This window comes from Podarcis liolepis (assembly GCF_965112155.1).
Source record: "Podarcis liolepis genome assembly, chromosome: 7".
Taxonomy (NCBI): Eukaryota; Metazoa; Chordata; class Lepidosauria; order Squamata; family Lacertidae; genus Podarcis; species Podarcis liolepis.
Window position 1 is genome coordinate 74,766,660 of NC_139561.1, and position 16,928 is coordinate 74,783,587.

A 16,928-nucleotide genomic window follows, 5' to 3' on the forward strand; every position below is an offset into this window, starting at 1 on the left:
TAAGATTCCATGGACTAATGCGTATCTATCTATCTATCTATCTATCTATCTATCTATCTATCTATCGCAACACCCACAGCATACATTTAAAGCACATTTAACATGCCTAAAGCACGTGGTTCCCCCCAAATAATCCTGGGTATTGTAGTTTGTTAAGGATGCTGGAATTTGTAGCTCTGTGAGGGGTAATCTACAGTTCCCAAGATTCTTTGGGGGAAGCAATGTGCTTTAAATATATGCTGTCAATGTGACTATATGTAGGTTTAGATGCATACATATTGTGGTACGAAGGGGGTAGTAAGCAGTGACAGGACAGGAAATTAAACTGAAGAAATACAGAGAGTGACGATTCAGAACTATACAAGGTAAGCCCTGTGACCCTTTATGACAGCAGCAATAGGTGGTAAAACAATGAACTCAGGAAAGAGAGTTAACCGAAATCTGTATAGTGGTACCTCAGGTTACAACACTTCGGGTTACAGACTCTGCTAACCTGAAAGTAGTACCTCAGGTTAAGAACTTTACCTCAGGATGAGAACAGAAATTGCATGGTGGCAGCGGGATGCCCCATTAGCTAAAGTGGTACCTCAGGTTAAGAACAGTTTCAGGTGAAGAACAGACCTCCGGAATGAATTAAGTTCTTAACCAGAGGTACCACTGTAGTGAGAAGGAAGGCCGTTCTCTCTGTTCAGAACCAAATGCACCAAGGAGAACTGATCAATGAACTGTGGGCAGGGCCGGCCAACCCATGAGGCAAGGTGAGGCAACCGCCTTAGGCGGTAGGATCCTAAGAGGCAGCAGATCCAAGGAGTGCATCACCTGCTGCTGCTGCCCCTGCTGCTGTGGCAACAACAGTTGTTGCCTCTACAGCAGCCTTTTGATGAAGAGGAGGCATTGGTGGTGCCCTCCCACCCTTGTTCCAGACGTGGATCTTTATTCCTCCCTTATTCCTGATGTACATCCTCACTCGCCCCTTCTTTCCTGGCCAGGGGGTGGGGATGCCATTTTGTGGTTTGCTTCAGGTGCCAAAATGCCTTGGGCCAGCCCTGACTGTGAGGACAAACACAGGGCGCAAACCGCCCTGCGCGAAAATCACCACAGAAATGACAATATTTATACAACCAGCAGGGGAACATTTCAGTTTATCTGGACGGTCTGCCACTGATCTTGACTTAGCCACACTCAAGTCCACTAATTTGAAAGGGAAGCTGTGGTACAAAACTGCTGAGCTACAATTCATCAAGGAGTCAGACTCTTCATTTTGGTCTGAACAGAGGCCATGGCTTTCTTTCCGATATAGGTGGTAATTAACTCAGATTGCCAAATGGGATTGTTTTATCACCCGTCATCTCTGGTGCAAAGGGTAACCTTGTTTATCTTGAATTTCACTATCTGTACTTTTTGCATTTTACTTCCCTCAGTACAGAAGAATCGCATCTTATGCCTGGGATCAGTTCCAGGGGTAATGTGTACGGTCATCCCCTCCCTTACGTGTGACTGGACTGTGCGCACATGCAGTGTCAGGAAAGAATTAAATAATTCAATTTAAATCCGGAAATGATGGGAGAGAGTTGGAGCCTGAAGAGGAAAGCAGTGAAGGCGGAGGAAGCCTTGAAGAGACCAGAGGCACAGCAGGGCTTTGTTTACGCTGCTCAGCCTAACTGCCTAGCAGCTGGGCTGTGAGGTAGCACAACAGCCGCAGCCACTTTTCTGTGCGTCCTCCGGCCTCCTGCCCGCCCCAGAGCTTCAATTCTGGTTGTGGATATTTTTGGATACAGTATTTTTAGTACGAAGAGAGCAGCAGGGAGGGTGCTTAGAAGGTGCCCTCAATTTTACATAATTTCACTTATGCGCACGGGGCCCTGGAACGTAACCCCAGCGTTAAGTGGAGGGACACCTGTGTATGTGAAAATCGCTCACAGACAATGAAAACCTGTGGAGTTGACATGTGGATAGCCAGTCAGCCTTCTGTAAGGTGGCTGGTGAGGAAGTAATTCGTGCTTGGCACATCCTTTGGCCGGAGGCACGCTGGCTCTCAGAAGTGGTGAGGATCCTCTTGTGAGATCTCATAGGAAGTCAGAGCAGCCCCACCACGCCCAAGAGCCATTGCGCTGCTCACATGGCACACTGGGGGGGACCTTGCTAGAGAGGAAAGGGGAGGAGCTTAAAAGCTCTTTTTGCATGTCCCTACCAGAGAAGAGGGATGTGGGTGGCACTGTGGGTTAAACCACAGAGCCTAGGACTTGCCAATCAGAAGGTCGGCGGTTCGAATCCCCGTGACAGGGTGAGCTCCCGTTGCTCGGTCCCTGCTCCTGCCAACCTAGCAGTTTGAAAATGCATCAAAGTGCAAGTGGATAAATAGGTACCGCTCCGGCGGGAAGGCAAACGGCATTTCCGTGCGCTGCTCTGGTTCGCCAGAAGCAGCTTAGTCATGCTGGCCACATGACCCGGAAGCTGTACGCCGGCTCCCTAGGGCCAATAAAGCGAGATGAGTGCCGCAACCCCAGAGTCGGCCACGACTGGACCTAACGGTCGGGGGTCCCTTTGCCAGAGAAGAATGGCAGATCAAGTTGACAGATTATGCCGGAAATGGCTAAAATGACTGGAAGAATCAGAAATCAGGAACACCAAAATTTTAATAAGGAATGGGGAAAATTTATAACTTATCTTAAAGGCCACTGTAAACAGTTAAAATCGTTAGGAGGATTGGAATATCACTTGGGAGTTTAATGGGGCATTTTGGATACAATGGAGAGGTAAAAGATTTGGATTATTATAAAAGATGCAGAAAGAAATGATTAACAATAAGACCCACAAAGGGGAGAAGGAAGTCCAAGAGATTCCTCGGAATCTTGTTTTTATGTTGTATGTTGGATATGTGACTGTAAAATTTTAATCTGAAAAACCAAATAAATAAATAAAATTTTTAAAAAGCTCTTTTTGCACCAGGTAACTCCAAGTGGACCTGGCACGAAAAGAATTTTTGAGCTCTCAGCCTTCCTTCCTTCCAAGGCAAGGTCCACTTGGTGTGCTCTTTGGCTTTTACAAGATGGTGCAGGAAATTCCCAGAAGCCAAGCAAGCCTTGCCTGGGACTTCAGACATTTCCCCTCAACCAGACTGCCTTCAGCCACGTATGGTTGAAATCACGCAAGTCAAATGCACGTAATGTGTAGGTTCGCTGTACGGTGGTACCTCGGGTTAAGTACCGTATTTTTCGCTCTATAAGACGCACCAGACCACAAGACGCACCTAGTTTTTGGAGGAGGAAAACAAGAAAAAAAATATTCTGAATCTCAGAAGCCAGAACAGCAAGAAGGATCGCTGCGCAGCGAAAGCAGTGATCCCTCTTGCTGTTCTGGCTTCTGGGATAGCTGTGCAGCCTGCATTTGCTCCATAAGACGCACACACATTTCCCCATACTTTTTAGGAGGGAAAAAGTGAGTCTTATAGAGCAAAAAATACGGTACTTAATTCGTTCTGGAGGTCCGTTCTTAACCTGAAACTGTTCTTAACCTGAAGCACCACTTTATCTAATGGGGCCTCCTGCTGCCGCCGCACGATTTCTGTTCTCATCCTGAAGCAAAGTTCTTAACCTGAGGAGTCTGTAACCTGAAGCGTGTGTAACCTGAAGCGCATGTAACCTGAAGCGTCTGTAACCCGAGGTACCAATGTACTTACTATTCGTCCGTGTCCCCCCCCCCCCCCGCTCTTTGTTTCGTCAACGGTTCTGAGGAAGCAATTGCTGAAAGGCTTTTTGAAATCCAGTCAGCTCGCTATAAAAAGAGAACGCTCCCCTCCCCCACTATCTTCTTTTTAAAAAAGAAGATGCTTTTGCACATCCACACCTGAGTCTCCACTACAGCTGCAGCCTTGGGGCCCAACGGGTTGGTGATGGGGATTGTGTAGGAGATGACGCGGCTTTGGTGGCACTTGTTGTCGCCAGTCCACGAAGTCAGCGCCACGTCTGCGGGAGAAAAGGGGACATATCAAGAGGAGGAATTCCTTCGTTGTTGTGCTTTTGAAAAAAACGGAGTGGGGGAAACAGTATGTGAAAGTTTTAAGATCAATACACAAATCATGCAGTGCTAAGTTTTTTAAGAATCGCTTGCCCCCTGCCCTGTAGGTCCTGAAAGACCTACATTGGCTCCCAGTATGCTTCAAAATTCAAAATGTTGGTGCTGATATTTAAAGCCCTAAATGGCCTCGAGTATACTGCACCTGAAGGAGTGCCTCCACCCAGCTCTGAGGGCCTTCTGGCAGTTCCCTCACTGCGAGAAGCAAAATTACAGGGAACCAGGCAGAGGGCCTTCTTGGTGGTAGCACCTGCTCTGTGGAACGCCCTCCAATCAGATGTCAAGGAAACAAACAACTATCTGACTTTTAGAAGACATCTGAAGGCAGCCCTGTTTAGGGAAGCTTTTAATGTCTGGTGTTTTATTGTGCTTTTAATTCTGTTGGGAGCCACCCAGAGCGGCTGGGGAAACCCAGCCAGATGGGCAGGATATAAATAAATAAATTAAATAACAACAACAACAACAACAACAACAACAACAATAATAATAATAATAATAATATTCTCAGGACATGGAAGTGGCTCTGAAGGATTCCATTTAGGAACTTTCCCCAGCAGTATCTAAGGATGCTGAGGATTGATCCAGAGAGCTTCTGTGTGCAAAACAGAGGCTCTTTGTTACTGAGCTGTGGCCCTCCTGTAAATTGGGATCGGGGCGAAAAGACAGTGTTGCAAAATGGATTTGGGTCTAAATGATGGAGAATGACAGATATTGGCAGAATCCATTGTTTTACAGCTTGAAACATCCTCCCAAACCCTGCTCCTGAACAACAAGGGAGGATGTAGCTTTGCAGGCGTCCCCGTGCCCTCCTTACCTGTGAACTTGCGCTGGTCCAAGAAGCCGTGTATGAACTGGGAGTCGCTGAAGAGCATCTGCTGCAGCCTTTCGGCTCCAACATGATAAACGGTGTTGATGAGCAACCGCCCCGGCAGGTCCGAAAAGAAAGCGTCCACCTCAGCTTGAGGAGAAGGAGAAAAGAGTTTAATAATAATAATAATAATAATAATAATAATAATAATTTATTATTTATACCCCGCCCATCTGGCTGGGTTTCCCCAGCCACTTTAGGCAGCTCCCAACAGAATACACTCATACCTTGGGTTGCGATCGCTGCGGGTTGCGCCTTTTCGGGTTACAGACACGCCAAACCCGGAAGTACCGAAATAGGTTATTTCTGGGCTGTGCGCATGCGCAGAAACGCAGAATCGCGTCACACACAGACGCAGCGCTGCAGGTTGCGAACGCTGCAGGTTGCAAACATGCCTCCCGCACAGATCACGTTTGAAACCCGAGGTTCCATTGTATTAATAATAATAATAATAATAATAATAATAATAATAAAGTGATTTAAAAAATCAAACATTAAAAACTTCCTAAAACAGGGCTGCCTTCAGATGTCTTCTGAAACTCAAGATAGTTGTTTATTTCCTTGACATCTGATGGAAGGGAATTCCACCACTACTGAGAAGGCCCTCTGCCTGCTTCAAGTGCAGCAGGGGCACCGCTAGGTACTTAGAAGAGTCAGGGCACGGGGCCCATAACAGAAATTTGCATATTATCTGCATACGACAATTCACACACACACACCCCATTTAACAGGGAGTGGGGGGAGGAGGCTGCCCTCACCTTCATCTTGCGTTGAGGAGGAAGAATTGCTCATGTCCGTGGGGAGCTCCTCGCTGGGGAGTGGGTCCCCCTCCAGGGGGGACATTGGCGGCCCTTGTGGCAAATCGTCCCTGGGAGGTTCTGTTGCTGAGGTCACTGTGTGGCTGGAAGAGGCATCCACTTGGCTGTCAGTGTTCTCATCTGGGTCCTCTGCCAGCTGGAAGGAAGTGGATGGGCACAGTGAGTGACACACTTGAGGAGTTTGCTCTTTTTCGAGTGGGCAAAAAATTCTCCAAATGTTTTCCAGACATGGGAATACTGGCTGCGCATTTGGCATTGAGCATCAGCACCTGACATCTGGCGGGGGGTGGGGGGTGGAGGGACAGCAGCTGATGCCTGATGGTATTTTGACCGCTTGCATGCAATAGAAGTCTGGATGGCATGAATTGGAATGTAGTACAGCTAAATTTTTGTACAGCTGCAAATTAAACGCAGATCATGGAATCCTACATGCTAACAGCAAGCATGCTCTTTGGGAACCTATCCATTCTTATGTACCCAAAATTCAAAATCCATGCAGAGATATCAGGGGTTGGGGGACACAGCTAAAAGAGGAATGAGCTTGCTCAGTGCTGCAGAACAGCGACTGATGCTAGAGAGTGTGAAAATGGAAAACCAAGGAGTGGAAATGGAATGGAGTCCCTTGGAAAAGGGCATGGCTGGGTAGCTTAAATCTTGAGCAGCTGCATTGAGCAGTAACAATTTCTTACCCATTCCGCTTCCCTACCTCTAATAAAACTCATGTATCTCCTGTGGAATCCTGACAATTATTTTTCTCTTTCTGTTGTTTTTTTAAATATTTATCATGACTGCTAACAAGTTTTATTGTGGCACCTGATAAAATGGACTCTAGCCCATGACACAATAAATCTGTTGTCTTTAAGATGCCACAAAGTTCCTTATGGCGTTTGTTATTAACAAAGCTACCTCCTTTGGAAACTTTAGGTAGCATATTTTCTTACAGGCTCAGAGCATATCTAAACTACTAGCACATCAGTCGTAAACCAATCTTAGCCTCACGGCTTCATGCTAAAGAATCCCAGGAACTGTAGTTAGCCAGAGTGCTGGCCATTCTCAAGACAAGATCTCTAGCTCAGTTTCCTTTTAAGGGGAGGGAATGTGTTCTGAAGTAGTTCAAAAGCCTGTCATTTTCCTGAAGCGTCTTACATTATCGGAAAGTAAAATCATAAAACTATTTTAGCAGGAAGTGTTTAGGTATGTCAACTTCGTTTTGAGGGCTCCCTCTGGATGCTATTCTTGGACATTTCCCAGCTCTGTAGGGCTTGACTAAACAACAATTACAGATACAGAGAGAGAGTCTTTTTGCCCGTGAAAAAAGCAATCTCACAGAAGTGGACTTCTAAAAATACTCCAGATCTTGAAACATTTATCTGTTTTGGCAGCAAGCAGGGAAGGAACAGTTTTATTACGTGAGATAAAATCCCTTGATCTGATTTAATTTGCACTCATTTCCTGGACATGTTTTATTTTAATTAGTGAGGAAACTTTCCACGGTCCTCCACTTGCCTCTTCCTACACCTTTACGTGTATTTCAAGCTTCCTCAACGAACCATTCCTTTGTTGCTTGGGCTACAGCAGAACCCTTGCATGTTGCAGAGCATTCTGGGGGAAGATTCCAGAATGTTCTCTGCTGCTCCAGAGACCAATGGGTGGGAAACACAGAGAGGCAGATTTTGGCAAAAAGGTACAAGAAGAAACGTTCAAATGGCCCCCATATCCGAACCCCGCCATCCTCACCGAGGTGGTCCCGTCACTACTGCTGGCCAGCGAGTTGATGCTCTGACTGGCGTCCCTTTTGTCAAGGAGGGGGCTGGTGTCCAGCTTGAGGTCCGTGCTGCAGCGGGAAGTCAAGTCGCTCAGGTCAATGACATCCCCAGTCTCTTTCGGGCTTCTGTTGGAAAGAAGAGCCAGGGAAATGTAGAGACAAGGAGGAGGGAGGGTTCAAAAAGAAGCCCTGGGCGAAAAAGGCTGGCCTAAAAAAAGGAGTCAGAATGCACAAGGGCCCCCACCCATATCCACAATCAACTTAGTGGCAACTTCAGCCACTGGGTGGGGCTGACTCAGCATTCCTGAGCCTGGGTTTGCCAACTTTTTGGGGGCCAACGGGCACATTTGCAAACTGGAGGAACTGTTGGGAACACCACACACAAACACAGACTGCAGCGTATTCTACTGAAGGGAGTTGCAGTCCAGCAAAGCCTGGGGGGCCACATTAATGGCCTCTACATTAATGGTGTGTGAATGCTCTCTTTCTCTTGCGCACACATTATCTTGGGAGAGAGGGAAGAGACTTTCTCTTACAAGTAAGAATAATAATATAATAATTATATTCCCAACCACTCTGGGCGGCTTCCAAAAAAATATTAAAATACTGTAATACATCAAACATTAAAAGCTTCCCTAAACAGGGCTGCCTTCAGATGTCTTCTAAAAGTCTGGTAGTTGTTGTTCTCTTTGACATCTGGTGGGAGGGCGTTCCGAGAAGGAGGCCACTACCGAGAAGGCCCTCTGCTTGGTTCCCTGTAACTTGGCTTCTCGCAGTGAGGGAACCGCCAGAAGGCCCTCGGTGCTGGACCTCAGTGTCCGGGTAGAAAGATGGGGGTGAATGTGGGCAACGCTCGGACCACACCTTGATTCAAATTTGGTAGGGCTTCTTGGAAGGGGGATGAAACAAAACTGCTGCCCCCAGGTAAGAGGCTTGGAGCAAACAGAACTAGGAGAAGGATCCTCGCCTGAGACTCTGAAGAGGTGCTGCCAATCTGTGCAGCCAGCACTGGGCTAGGTGCACCCATTAGCCTGACTCAGTAGAATGTAACCTTGTATTTTATCCTATCTCCCCTGGCATCCTTGTAGTTACACTGCAGTCAGGGTGGGGACGCATTATGGTCTCTGCAGGGCAGTGTACACTCACCCCAAACCGTTGATCTCATCGATGGGAGAGACGTAATCATCATCCTCACTGGTGAGGCCGAGTTCAGAGCCATAGCATTGGTGGACAATGTGCCAGAGCTCTTGAGGGGACAACGTCTGGGAGGAGAGCACAGCATTAGAAAAGAGAAAAAGCACTGCAGTTGAAGAGCTTGGATGAACAGGGCAAAATCAGTCCAGGCTTATCTGTTTAGTCCTGACACAGATACATGCAACACATACCCCCCCAATACAGTCTAGAACCCAACATTAAACATCTGGTTCCTATTTTCAGAAACTGGGTAGAGGCTTCACTCACACAGAGACAGGGACATACAAGAAAAAATAAAAAATAAATCACAAGATCTGAAACTCCAGTGCTGAAATATAGCAAGGACTGAGCTTCAAGCTGCCGTATCCTAGGTTGTTTCTGCAGGAGCAATGGGTCCGTTCTTACCTTATCCAGGAGCGTATTCTGCCAGAGGCGGAAGATCAGCATGAAGCAGCGGTCACGGGCCCCGAATGAGGTGAAGAAATGCTGGGAACGGCAAGTGAAGAGAGAGCCTGAGATCAGTGCCCCAAGATCAGTGGGATCAAGGTGAATATTCATAGCTTCTACCTACAAGTTGCGCGCATGCTGTCGTTGCACAGCAGGGCTGAGGAACATGCAGTCGTTCAGATGTTGTTGGGCACCAACTCTAATCATCTGTGGCCACTGACCATGCTGGCTGGCACTGCTGGGAGCCCAAACAACATGGGGAACCCAGTATGGGGGTGCTGATAAAAGTGCAGAAAGCAAGTGTTGGTATCATCACCTATCAACCTCAAAGTTTTGCTTTGCTTGGATTTTCCTTTGCAATACTGCTTGCCATGCGACATAGGGGTGTGTGTGTGAATGAGTCAACATGATACCATTTGATCAGACAGGTTATGGGGGTCCATTCACCTGCCAAAATGGCCCACCAGGGATCGGGGATCCCAGAATCTGGCCAGCCAGCCTATGTCTTCGTCTCATCTCAATGTCATTATCAAAGTTCACCCTTTTACTAGCCACACTTGTGCTCTGGACTAATTGCCTGCAATGACTACATCCTGATAGCTGTCTATCAACAGTTGATAAGGTCAGTTAGAATCCTGAGATCCACAGAGCGCATGAAATGAACGAGACTTCCTGCAGAAGGTGGTGGACTCTCCTGCCTTGGAGGTTTTTAAGCAGAGGTTGAATGACTATCTGTCAGTAATGCTTTAGTAGAGATTCCTGCATTGCAGGGGGTTGAACCAGATGATCTTGGGAATCCCTTCCGGCTCTACGATTCTATGATTCTACTGTTAAGTACAGCAAAAGCAATTAAATGCTATTAAGAGGCAACTAGCTCACATGAACTGTTCCAGAGGCACACCCGAGAGTCACCCGATGTTCTTTTCCCTTTTGCTTTCGCGGGGCATTGCCCCTCTAGCTGAGATAACGTATCAGAAGCAGGGGACATAGGAGATGCCTAGGAAAATAAAAGGCTGCACACTCTGCAGAGATTAATCTCTGCAGAGCACAGCCTGTCCAGACACTGATAAAACTTTAGCTGAAGGGTGGGGTGAGGAGGACGGGAACTGTTGGGTCAGGGTGCAAACCAGCAACTGTGGGCTGGAGGCGAGGCCTAGGGCTGTGAGCTTGTTTTGAACAGGAGGAGGCAACAAGGCTCATCTCTCACGTCCTGTGCCCTTGCGCTTCTATGTTTGCTGGGGCACAAAGGTTAGCAGGAAGCGGAGCACACAGATATGATTAGGATCATATCCACTGGCATGAGATTCACACTGAGAACAAAAGTCCAAGACCTTAGGGAGGCAGGTCAGAGGAGGAGGAGGAGGAAGAGGAAGCCGAGGGCAGGGCACTTCCTAACAGCTCCCCTTCACAGCTCCAGAAACCAGGTTTTCCTCATGCACATGTGCACTCATGCACAGCTTCAAAATGGCCATTGGAAACTCAGTAATGTTGGGAAGGGCACCATGACCGGAACTGTGCAAAGCAAGCTGCAACTATCACACAGGGAGCAGAATATCAGCTGGCACAGGGGTGAGCCGCCTTCCACCTTACCAGGTGGGAACACAGCTCAGTGGGAAAGTGCAAGCTTTGGATACAGAAGGTCCCTGGCATCTTCAGAAATAGCAGGTGGGAAATATTATTGGATTGGCTGGTCAGCAAACACCCCCATGGGCAAACACTGACAGGTAGATGGTGCTACCACAATGTTTACCATCTGATGTCATGGTGATGCCGAGCAACTGACAGGTAGGTGGCTCCGCCCACCGGTCAAAGTTGACCTGCAGGGTGCGCGTGTGGAGATGGAGGTCTTATTTCAGTTTTGTATACCGTCTTACTGTATTTTGGTGGAAGTGTGGCTTGTGACTATTTAAATAAATAATATAACAGCGTGTCATAACGTTTACAAAGCAAGAACGTACGCTGAAGATCTATAAACAGCTGCAACCCAAGAAATCTGTATTCGTTGATCTTAGAGAACTGCATTCTTGGCTTAAGAATTTTAGAAATTATTATTGTCTGCTAAATGTCCACACCGCCCTTTGTCTAAAGATCACTAGAAATGCCCAGCTCGATCACACCAAGGCCTACCTAGCCTAGAATTATTTGCAAGAATCCCAGCTGCTTCACCAGAATTGGCCACTGGTCCTTTCCCGTTGGCCACTGTTGGAGACTCAAAAGATCTTTGGCCTGTTCCAGCAGGTGCCTCCTTTTATGTTCTAGGCACCTGGAGAGCCACAGGTTCCCCAGTCCAGATCTGGAATGTGCCTAACACGGGAGTCAGCCCAAAGCGCGCACACACACACCCGGCTCACCTTCTCGGTCTCTGTGCAGATCTGAATCGCGTTGGGGATCAGCTTGGCCGTCTTCTCCTTTCTGATGCATTTCACCTCCTTCAGCTGGATGGAGATCTGTTGCGGACGAGTGACATAACAGGGATCAGTGGCAGCAGGGGGGAAGGCAAAGGGGCTCGCCTGCGTACCTGACCCATCTCTCCCTAGGCTACATTGCCAAGGCACTCACCGTGGTCTCCCATCGGAAGATGTTGCTGTAGAAGCAGATCCAGTTCTCCGATAGGTAAAGGCGCCCTTGAAGCAAGATGTCACGCTGCAGCGCACAGGAGTAATCTGAGGAGAGGGGAGACGTCAGCTGCTGAGAGCAAGTGAGCAAGGCAGAGTCGGGGGGGATTGGGGGAGCAGCAGCAGGCTTGTGGGGAGACCAATCCTGTTGATAAGGGGGATGAAGGCCACAGCTGCTGGGCACTGACCCAAGGCTGCTCTGTTTTTAATTTTTTATTTGCTTTTCTGTTACAATTCAGTATTAATACATAAACTGTTACATTCAAAAAGAAATAATAATAAGAGTACATCTTTTCATACACTTCCCTCACCCTCTTTCCATGGTTTCCTATCTATTCTCCACCTATCCATGTCTTCCTGTTCTTCTCAGTTTTCTCTCTCTCCCTCTCCTTATCTCAGGATATAACTGAGTTATTCTCACCCTGATAGGTTAATTATCTTGCTATAATGGTTTTTCATATAGTCTAATGGCCAATCCTCCTTGAACCTTTTATCATCTCAGTTTCTTGTTATGTCAGTCATACCAGCTAATTCCGCGTATCCCAGGAGTTTACGCTGCCACTCATCTTTTGCTGCTCTGTTTTCATTTCATTTTCCAAAATATATTGCTCAGCCTTACTGTTTTCTTTTGGGGTAGGTTGCAATCACATAAAAACACAGCGACACAGCGACTAAAGCTGCAGTAACAAAGCAGATGCAAAGCTTGGTTAAAAACAGCCCACGTCTCTAAAAAGTCTAGGTGAAGAAAAAAAACTGGTGCCTAAACAATAACAAAGAAGGCATTGCCTCATTTCAAAGGGAGCGCCCCATGTGAGGCTCAGCAGCCAGAAACGCCCTCTCTGTGGTCACTCCCCTGCCTCACATCTGACGTTGGCGCAGGTGGGCAGGTGACCTCCATTTACTGGCAGGTTGATACGGGAGCAGTCAGTCCTTTAGAGCACTTATTCTAGAGACAGGACATCAGAATGGCTGCAGGTGACTAAACAGGACACTTCAAAACCAGAGGCTTTAACTGATTTAATAGTTGTTCCATTGTTCTGTGGATAAAGGACAACAGTTTTGTGAAGGACTCTCTAACCTAGGAGTGGGGAACTTTCTTTCTGCCAAGGGCCACATTTCCTCAGGGGTAATGTGCTGGGAGCCGTGTGCTGGCAGTTGTTAGGACGACTAGAGCAAAAACTGGGTGGGACACCCCTTTTCTCCTTCTGCAACCCCTTTCTCGTTCTCTCCATCACTCCCCTTTCCCTTTCCTTATGCCACCTCCCTTCATGTGTGTGTGTGTGTGTGTGTGTGTGTGAGAGAGAGAGAGAGAGAGAGAGAGAGAGAGAGAGAGAGAGAGATCCCATTTTCTCTGCCTCTCTCCTTTTCCCCATTTCCCCCTTTCTTGATACCCACATGAAATTAGGCTAAGGGTTGCATTTAAACACACACACAACTCCCAGCATCTTCATCAAACTACAGTTCTCCGGTGTCTTGGGGAGCAAGTCTACTCTAGACCATTAAACTGGCACTCAGCTCATTTGTAAGCTTTTTTGTGCTGATTGGCACAAAGAGGCAATTTATGAGGTGTCCAGAAATAGGAATCAGCAAGCCTGCTAGTGCAGAAAAAAGATATGTAGGAGAGATCAGGCTGTGAATAAAGTGGGGGTGTCACAATGAATTTCTCTTCCAACCTGTGAACGGGGCCAATTAGATCTATACTTACAGACGGGGAGGGTAGGGGCTAATCTAAATTCCAACTATAATTCCTTTATACATTTTGACAGGAGTGGAATCCTCAGCCAGGAGAACTTAAAGGATGGACAGAAAAGACAAGAGAACCTGAAATGCAAGAAACTGCAAGGAAACCTCTCTCTCATCCTAATCATGACAAATACGAAATTAGAAAAGAACACGGTCTACAAAATGATCTCTCTCACACAGCCAAAGGCTAGAGCCTTCAGAGACTAACTGCCTTTGAATGTGCATTATGTCAGGCATGCTTAAGTTTGCACCCTGGTTCTGGGCCAAGAGAAGTGAAGCGCACAATCTTTGCACAATCTTTTAAAAATGCCAGTCAGGTAATAATATTGCAAGGGAGAAAGATATTTCAATTTGCACTTAAAAACAACAACAACAAAACCATTTATCTCCCCTCCCTTGCACACAATGGGACAAATGGATTTTGCCCTCCCTGTGCTTTCAAATTCTCCAGAAATCGTAACTCTGCACAGAGAAGCATCAAACCAGTTCTCAAGTAAGTCTTTGGTCTCATCATGCATTTAAAGCATGTTGCTTCCCCCCAGAGAAGCCTGGGAACTGCTGTTTGTTAAGGGTTCTGGGGACTGTCATGTGCTTTAAATGCATGCTGTGGCTGTCACCAACTCTGATCTCCTCTATCATCTACTGCAGCAAAGATAGACTTTGTGGAAGCCCTCAAGAAGTTGCTGTCCTTCCATCTTCCTTGGCCCCATGGGGACTGATGGGAGTTGGAGTCTAACAACACCTGGAGGGCCACCACAGGCTCCCCACCCCAGCTCTACACTATCAACCATCACATGTAGGCCTGCTGATACACCTCATTCACCACCTACTTTGGATCCCACCGTTTGGCATAGCCTCCCTGCACCGCCCTTCTCCTCCTGTCTCTCACCTACAAGAAGCCGCTCCGTTTCAGGCAGTCCCTTGAAGATCCTGCGAAAATCCTCGTTGCGCTGCTTGTACGTGGGGCTCAACATCTGCCAAAGACAACCAGGCCCTTCAGGATGGAAGCATTCCCTTCCTGTCCCTCCCACGGGTCCCTCGGCCCAAGAGGCACCCAACTCAGAAGAAAACTATCTATGCCCACTTCCAGCACCATGCAGAGAGCTGGAGGCAGGAGCTATTGGTTTAGCAGGGCCATCCTATGGCATGGGATAAGAGAGCAACTGGGATGACTTTTATTTTCCCATCAACGGCCTCGGCCCAGTATACACAAAGGAGCATCTCCACCCCCATCATTCGCTGAGGTCCAGCTCCGAGGGCCTTCTGGGAGTTCCCTCACTGCGAGAAGTGAGGTTACAGGGAACCAGGCACAGGGTCTTCTCGGTGGTGGCGCCCGCCCTGTGGAACGCGCTCCCATCAGATGTCAAGGAGATAAAGAACTACATAACTTTTAGAAGACATCTGGATGAAGCCCTGTATGAGGAAGTTTTTAGTATTTGACATTTTACTGATTTTAAATATGTGCTTTAAGCTGCCCAGAGTGGCTGGGGAAACCCAGCTAGATGGGCGGGGTATTATAACCACCATCACCACCTTAAAAAAAGAATGCCACTCTTCCTACAAGGAGCTACAAATAGTATACACAGGCCTCCCCATTTTATTCTAACAACCCTGTGAGGTGGGTTACGTTGTGAGATTAGATGGCTCAAGGCCACCCGCTTGTGGCTCACAGCTGAGTGAGGATTTCAACCTGGCTCTTTCCTCTATTTTAAGTCCAGCACTCTAACTACTAAACCACACTGGGGCTGTGTAATTAGCGGCTTAAAACACAGTGGAGGTCATTATTTTCCTCAGTTTGGATCAAAGCTGGTTTGGGGGAGGGGGTGAATGGATCAAAATGCAGTATTTCGTAAGAAACAAGGGGGGTGGATAGATAAGGCTTGTGGCTAACCTCATGCACACACCACTTCCCAAACCTGGGGTGGGAGTACACTAGATGCAGAGTAAACAGGAGTGTGTACACAGCCTTGCTATCTGAGGCTGCAGAGACCTGCTGGTTGGAGTGGAGGGTCTGGGTGGGGGTGGCAACTGATAACCTCAGGGGATGGACAAAGGGCCTCAGAGCTTACAGAAGAGCTTCAGAAAGGAAATGCAATGCACTGCAGCCAAGCCAAGCTGTTTAGGGGTTGATGTAGTAGACGGAAGAGAGAGGAGCAAGGCAAGACCAGGCTGCGTTTTAAGCTGTGTACATAGACCCAGTGTGGTGTAGTAGTTCCGACTACACGCACCCTGGAGGTAAAGAAGCAGAACCGAGGAAGGAGGGAGGTGGTGGGGTGCTAAGCAAAAGTCAAGAGAAGTAGGAAGAGCGAGGCATCTCACTTACTCTGTCCAGAGGGAGCGTCTTAACCCAGGGAGCAAGGGCAGCAGGCGAAGGAGGTTTCCAAGCAGCATCAGCGTGGGTTGCAGGGTGGGGGGGTGGGCGCACGCAAAGGAAGACAGCAGCGCTAGATTCAGAAAATTCAGCAAACGCACTGGCACAAGAATGGACAGGTTGCAGCGCGGGGTGGAGAAAGGGCAGCGTGCCAGCACAGCGAAGAAGGCAAGGTGCAGGATTGGTGCGATACCATCAGCCCAGAAAACGGGGGTGGGTGGGTCAAGAACGGGGCTGACAGTGGAAAGGGGGGGGGGCGGGGAGCGTGGCTGGCAAAGTGTCAGCGGAAGGATGGGGTTAAAACAGCAGAAGCACAAAAGAGGAAGATCGGAGAGGAGAGGGAGGGAGCAGGCTGGGGCAAGGGGGGTGGGGTTCTCGCAGGCGCCCCGAGGGTCATGGAAAGTGCTCGGGAGGAGGTCGGGGCGTGCTTCCTTTTTCGCAGGGGTCGGATCCCGAAGGGGAGGATGTGCAGAAGGGCCGGGGAGGAAGTAAAAGTGGGGGCGCAGAGGAGCTGGGGAGAGTGAAAGGAGGGCGGCGGAGGAAAGTTTCTGGAGCCCATCGAAGACGCGGAGAGGCCTCCCCCAGGGACAGCTCCGCAGCTCCTGTTACACCGCCCAGCCATTGGCTGCGGGTGCCTGGGTGTCACTTACAGGAAACAAAAGGGGGCTGGGTGTCAGGCTGCAGTTAACCATCTCCTGCCCACGTGGGGGACTCTGCCCCCGGAGAAGGGGAGGCGACCTCCGCCGTCCCGCCTCAACCCCGGCGCACCGCTTCACTTCTGAAGAATTCCTCTTCCGGAAGCCGTTGCAAAACACACGGAGAGATAAAACTCAGCGGCGAGGGATTCACGCTCTGCACGTGCGCAGAGACACCGTCTTGGTCTTTCCCTATGTATTACTAGATTCCCGTCGGCCTGGTACTGAAAAGATTCCGAGGCTGAGCCTTCCTTCTTCGCTCGAAGGATTTTTTTAATCTTGCCCCCTAGAAAGGTTCCCAGGGCAGCTTACCCAAAGAAGTAGGAAGAGTGATAAGA

The 16,928-nt window shown here is 48.3% G+C and overlaps 1 protein-coding gene and 1 long non-coding RNA gene across 6 annotated transcripts in view; one reads left to right on the forward strand and one right to left on the reverse strand.

Moving 5' to 3' along the window:
* Positions 1-16,928, reverse strand: part of GRAMD1A (GRAM domain containing 1A) — a 52,506-nt gene that overhangs the window by 11,680 nt on the left and 23,898 nt on the right. For 3 of the 5 annotated variants that reach the window (XM_083515232.1, XM_083515231.1, XM_083515230.1), the window contains exons 4-12: positions 14,414-14,498; positions 11,726-11,829; positions 11,518-11,613; positions 9,125-9,205; positions 8,672-8,787; positions 7,498-7,651; positions 5,701-5,896; positions 4,889-5,032; positions 3,847-3,965 (exon numbers count right to left, since the gene is read on the reverse strand). In XM_083515232.1, coding sequence (XP_083371358.1) covers positions 3,847-3,965; positions 4,889-5,032; positions 5,701-5,896; positions 7,498-7,651; positions 8,672-8,787; positions 9,125-9,205; positions 11,518-11,613; positions 11,726-11,829; positions 14,414-14,498 — 1,095 coding nt within the window. Of the gene's footprint in view, positions 1-3,846; positions 3,966-4,888; positions 5,033-5,700; positions 5,897-7,497; positions 7,652-8,671; positions 8,788-9,124; positions 9,206-11,517; positions 11,614-11,725; positions 11,830-14,413; positions 14,499-15,415; positions 16,598-16,928 lie in introns of those variants that run through there. The other 2 variants (XM_083515234.1, XM_083515233.1) reach the window with 2 other exon arrangements.
* On the forward strand, positions 6,085-14,401 carry LOC310712375. The gene is made up of 3 exons (XR_014528864.1): positions 6,085-7,444; positions 9,104-9,265; positions 13,548-14,401. It is a non-coding gene; the product is annotated as an uncharacterized lncRNA (long non-coding RNA).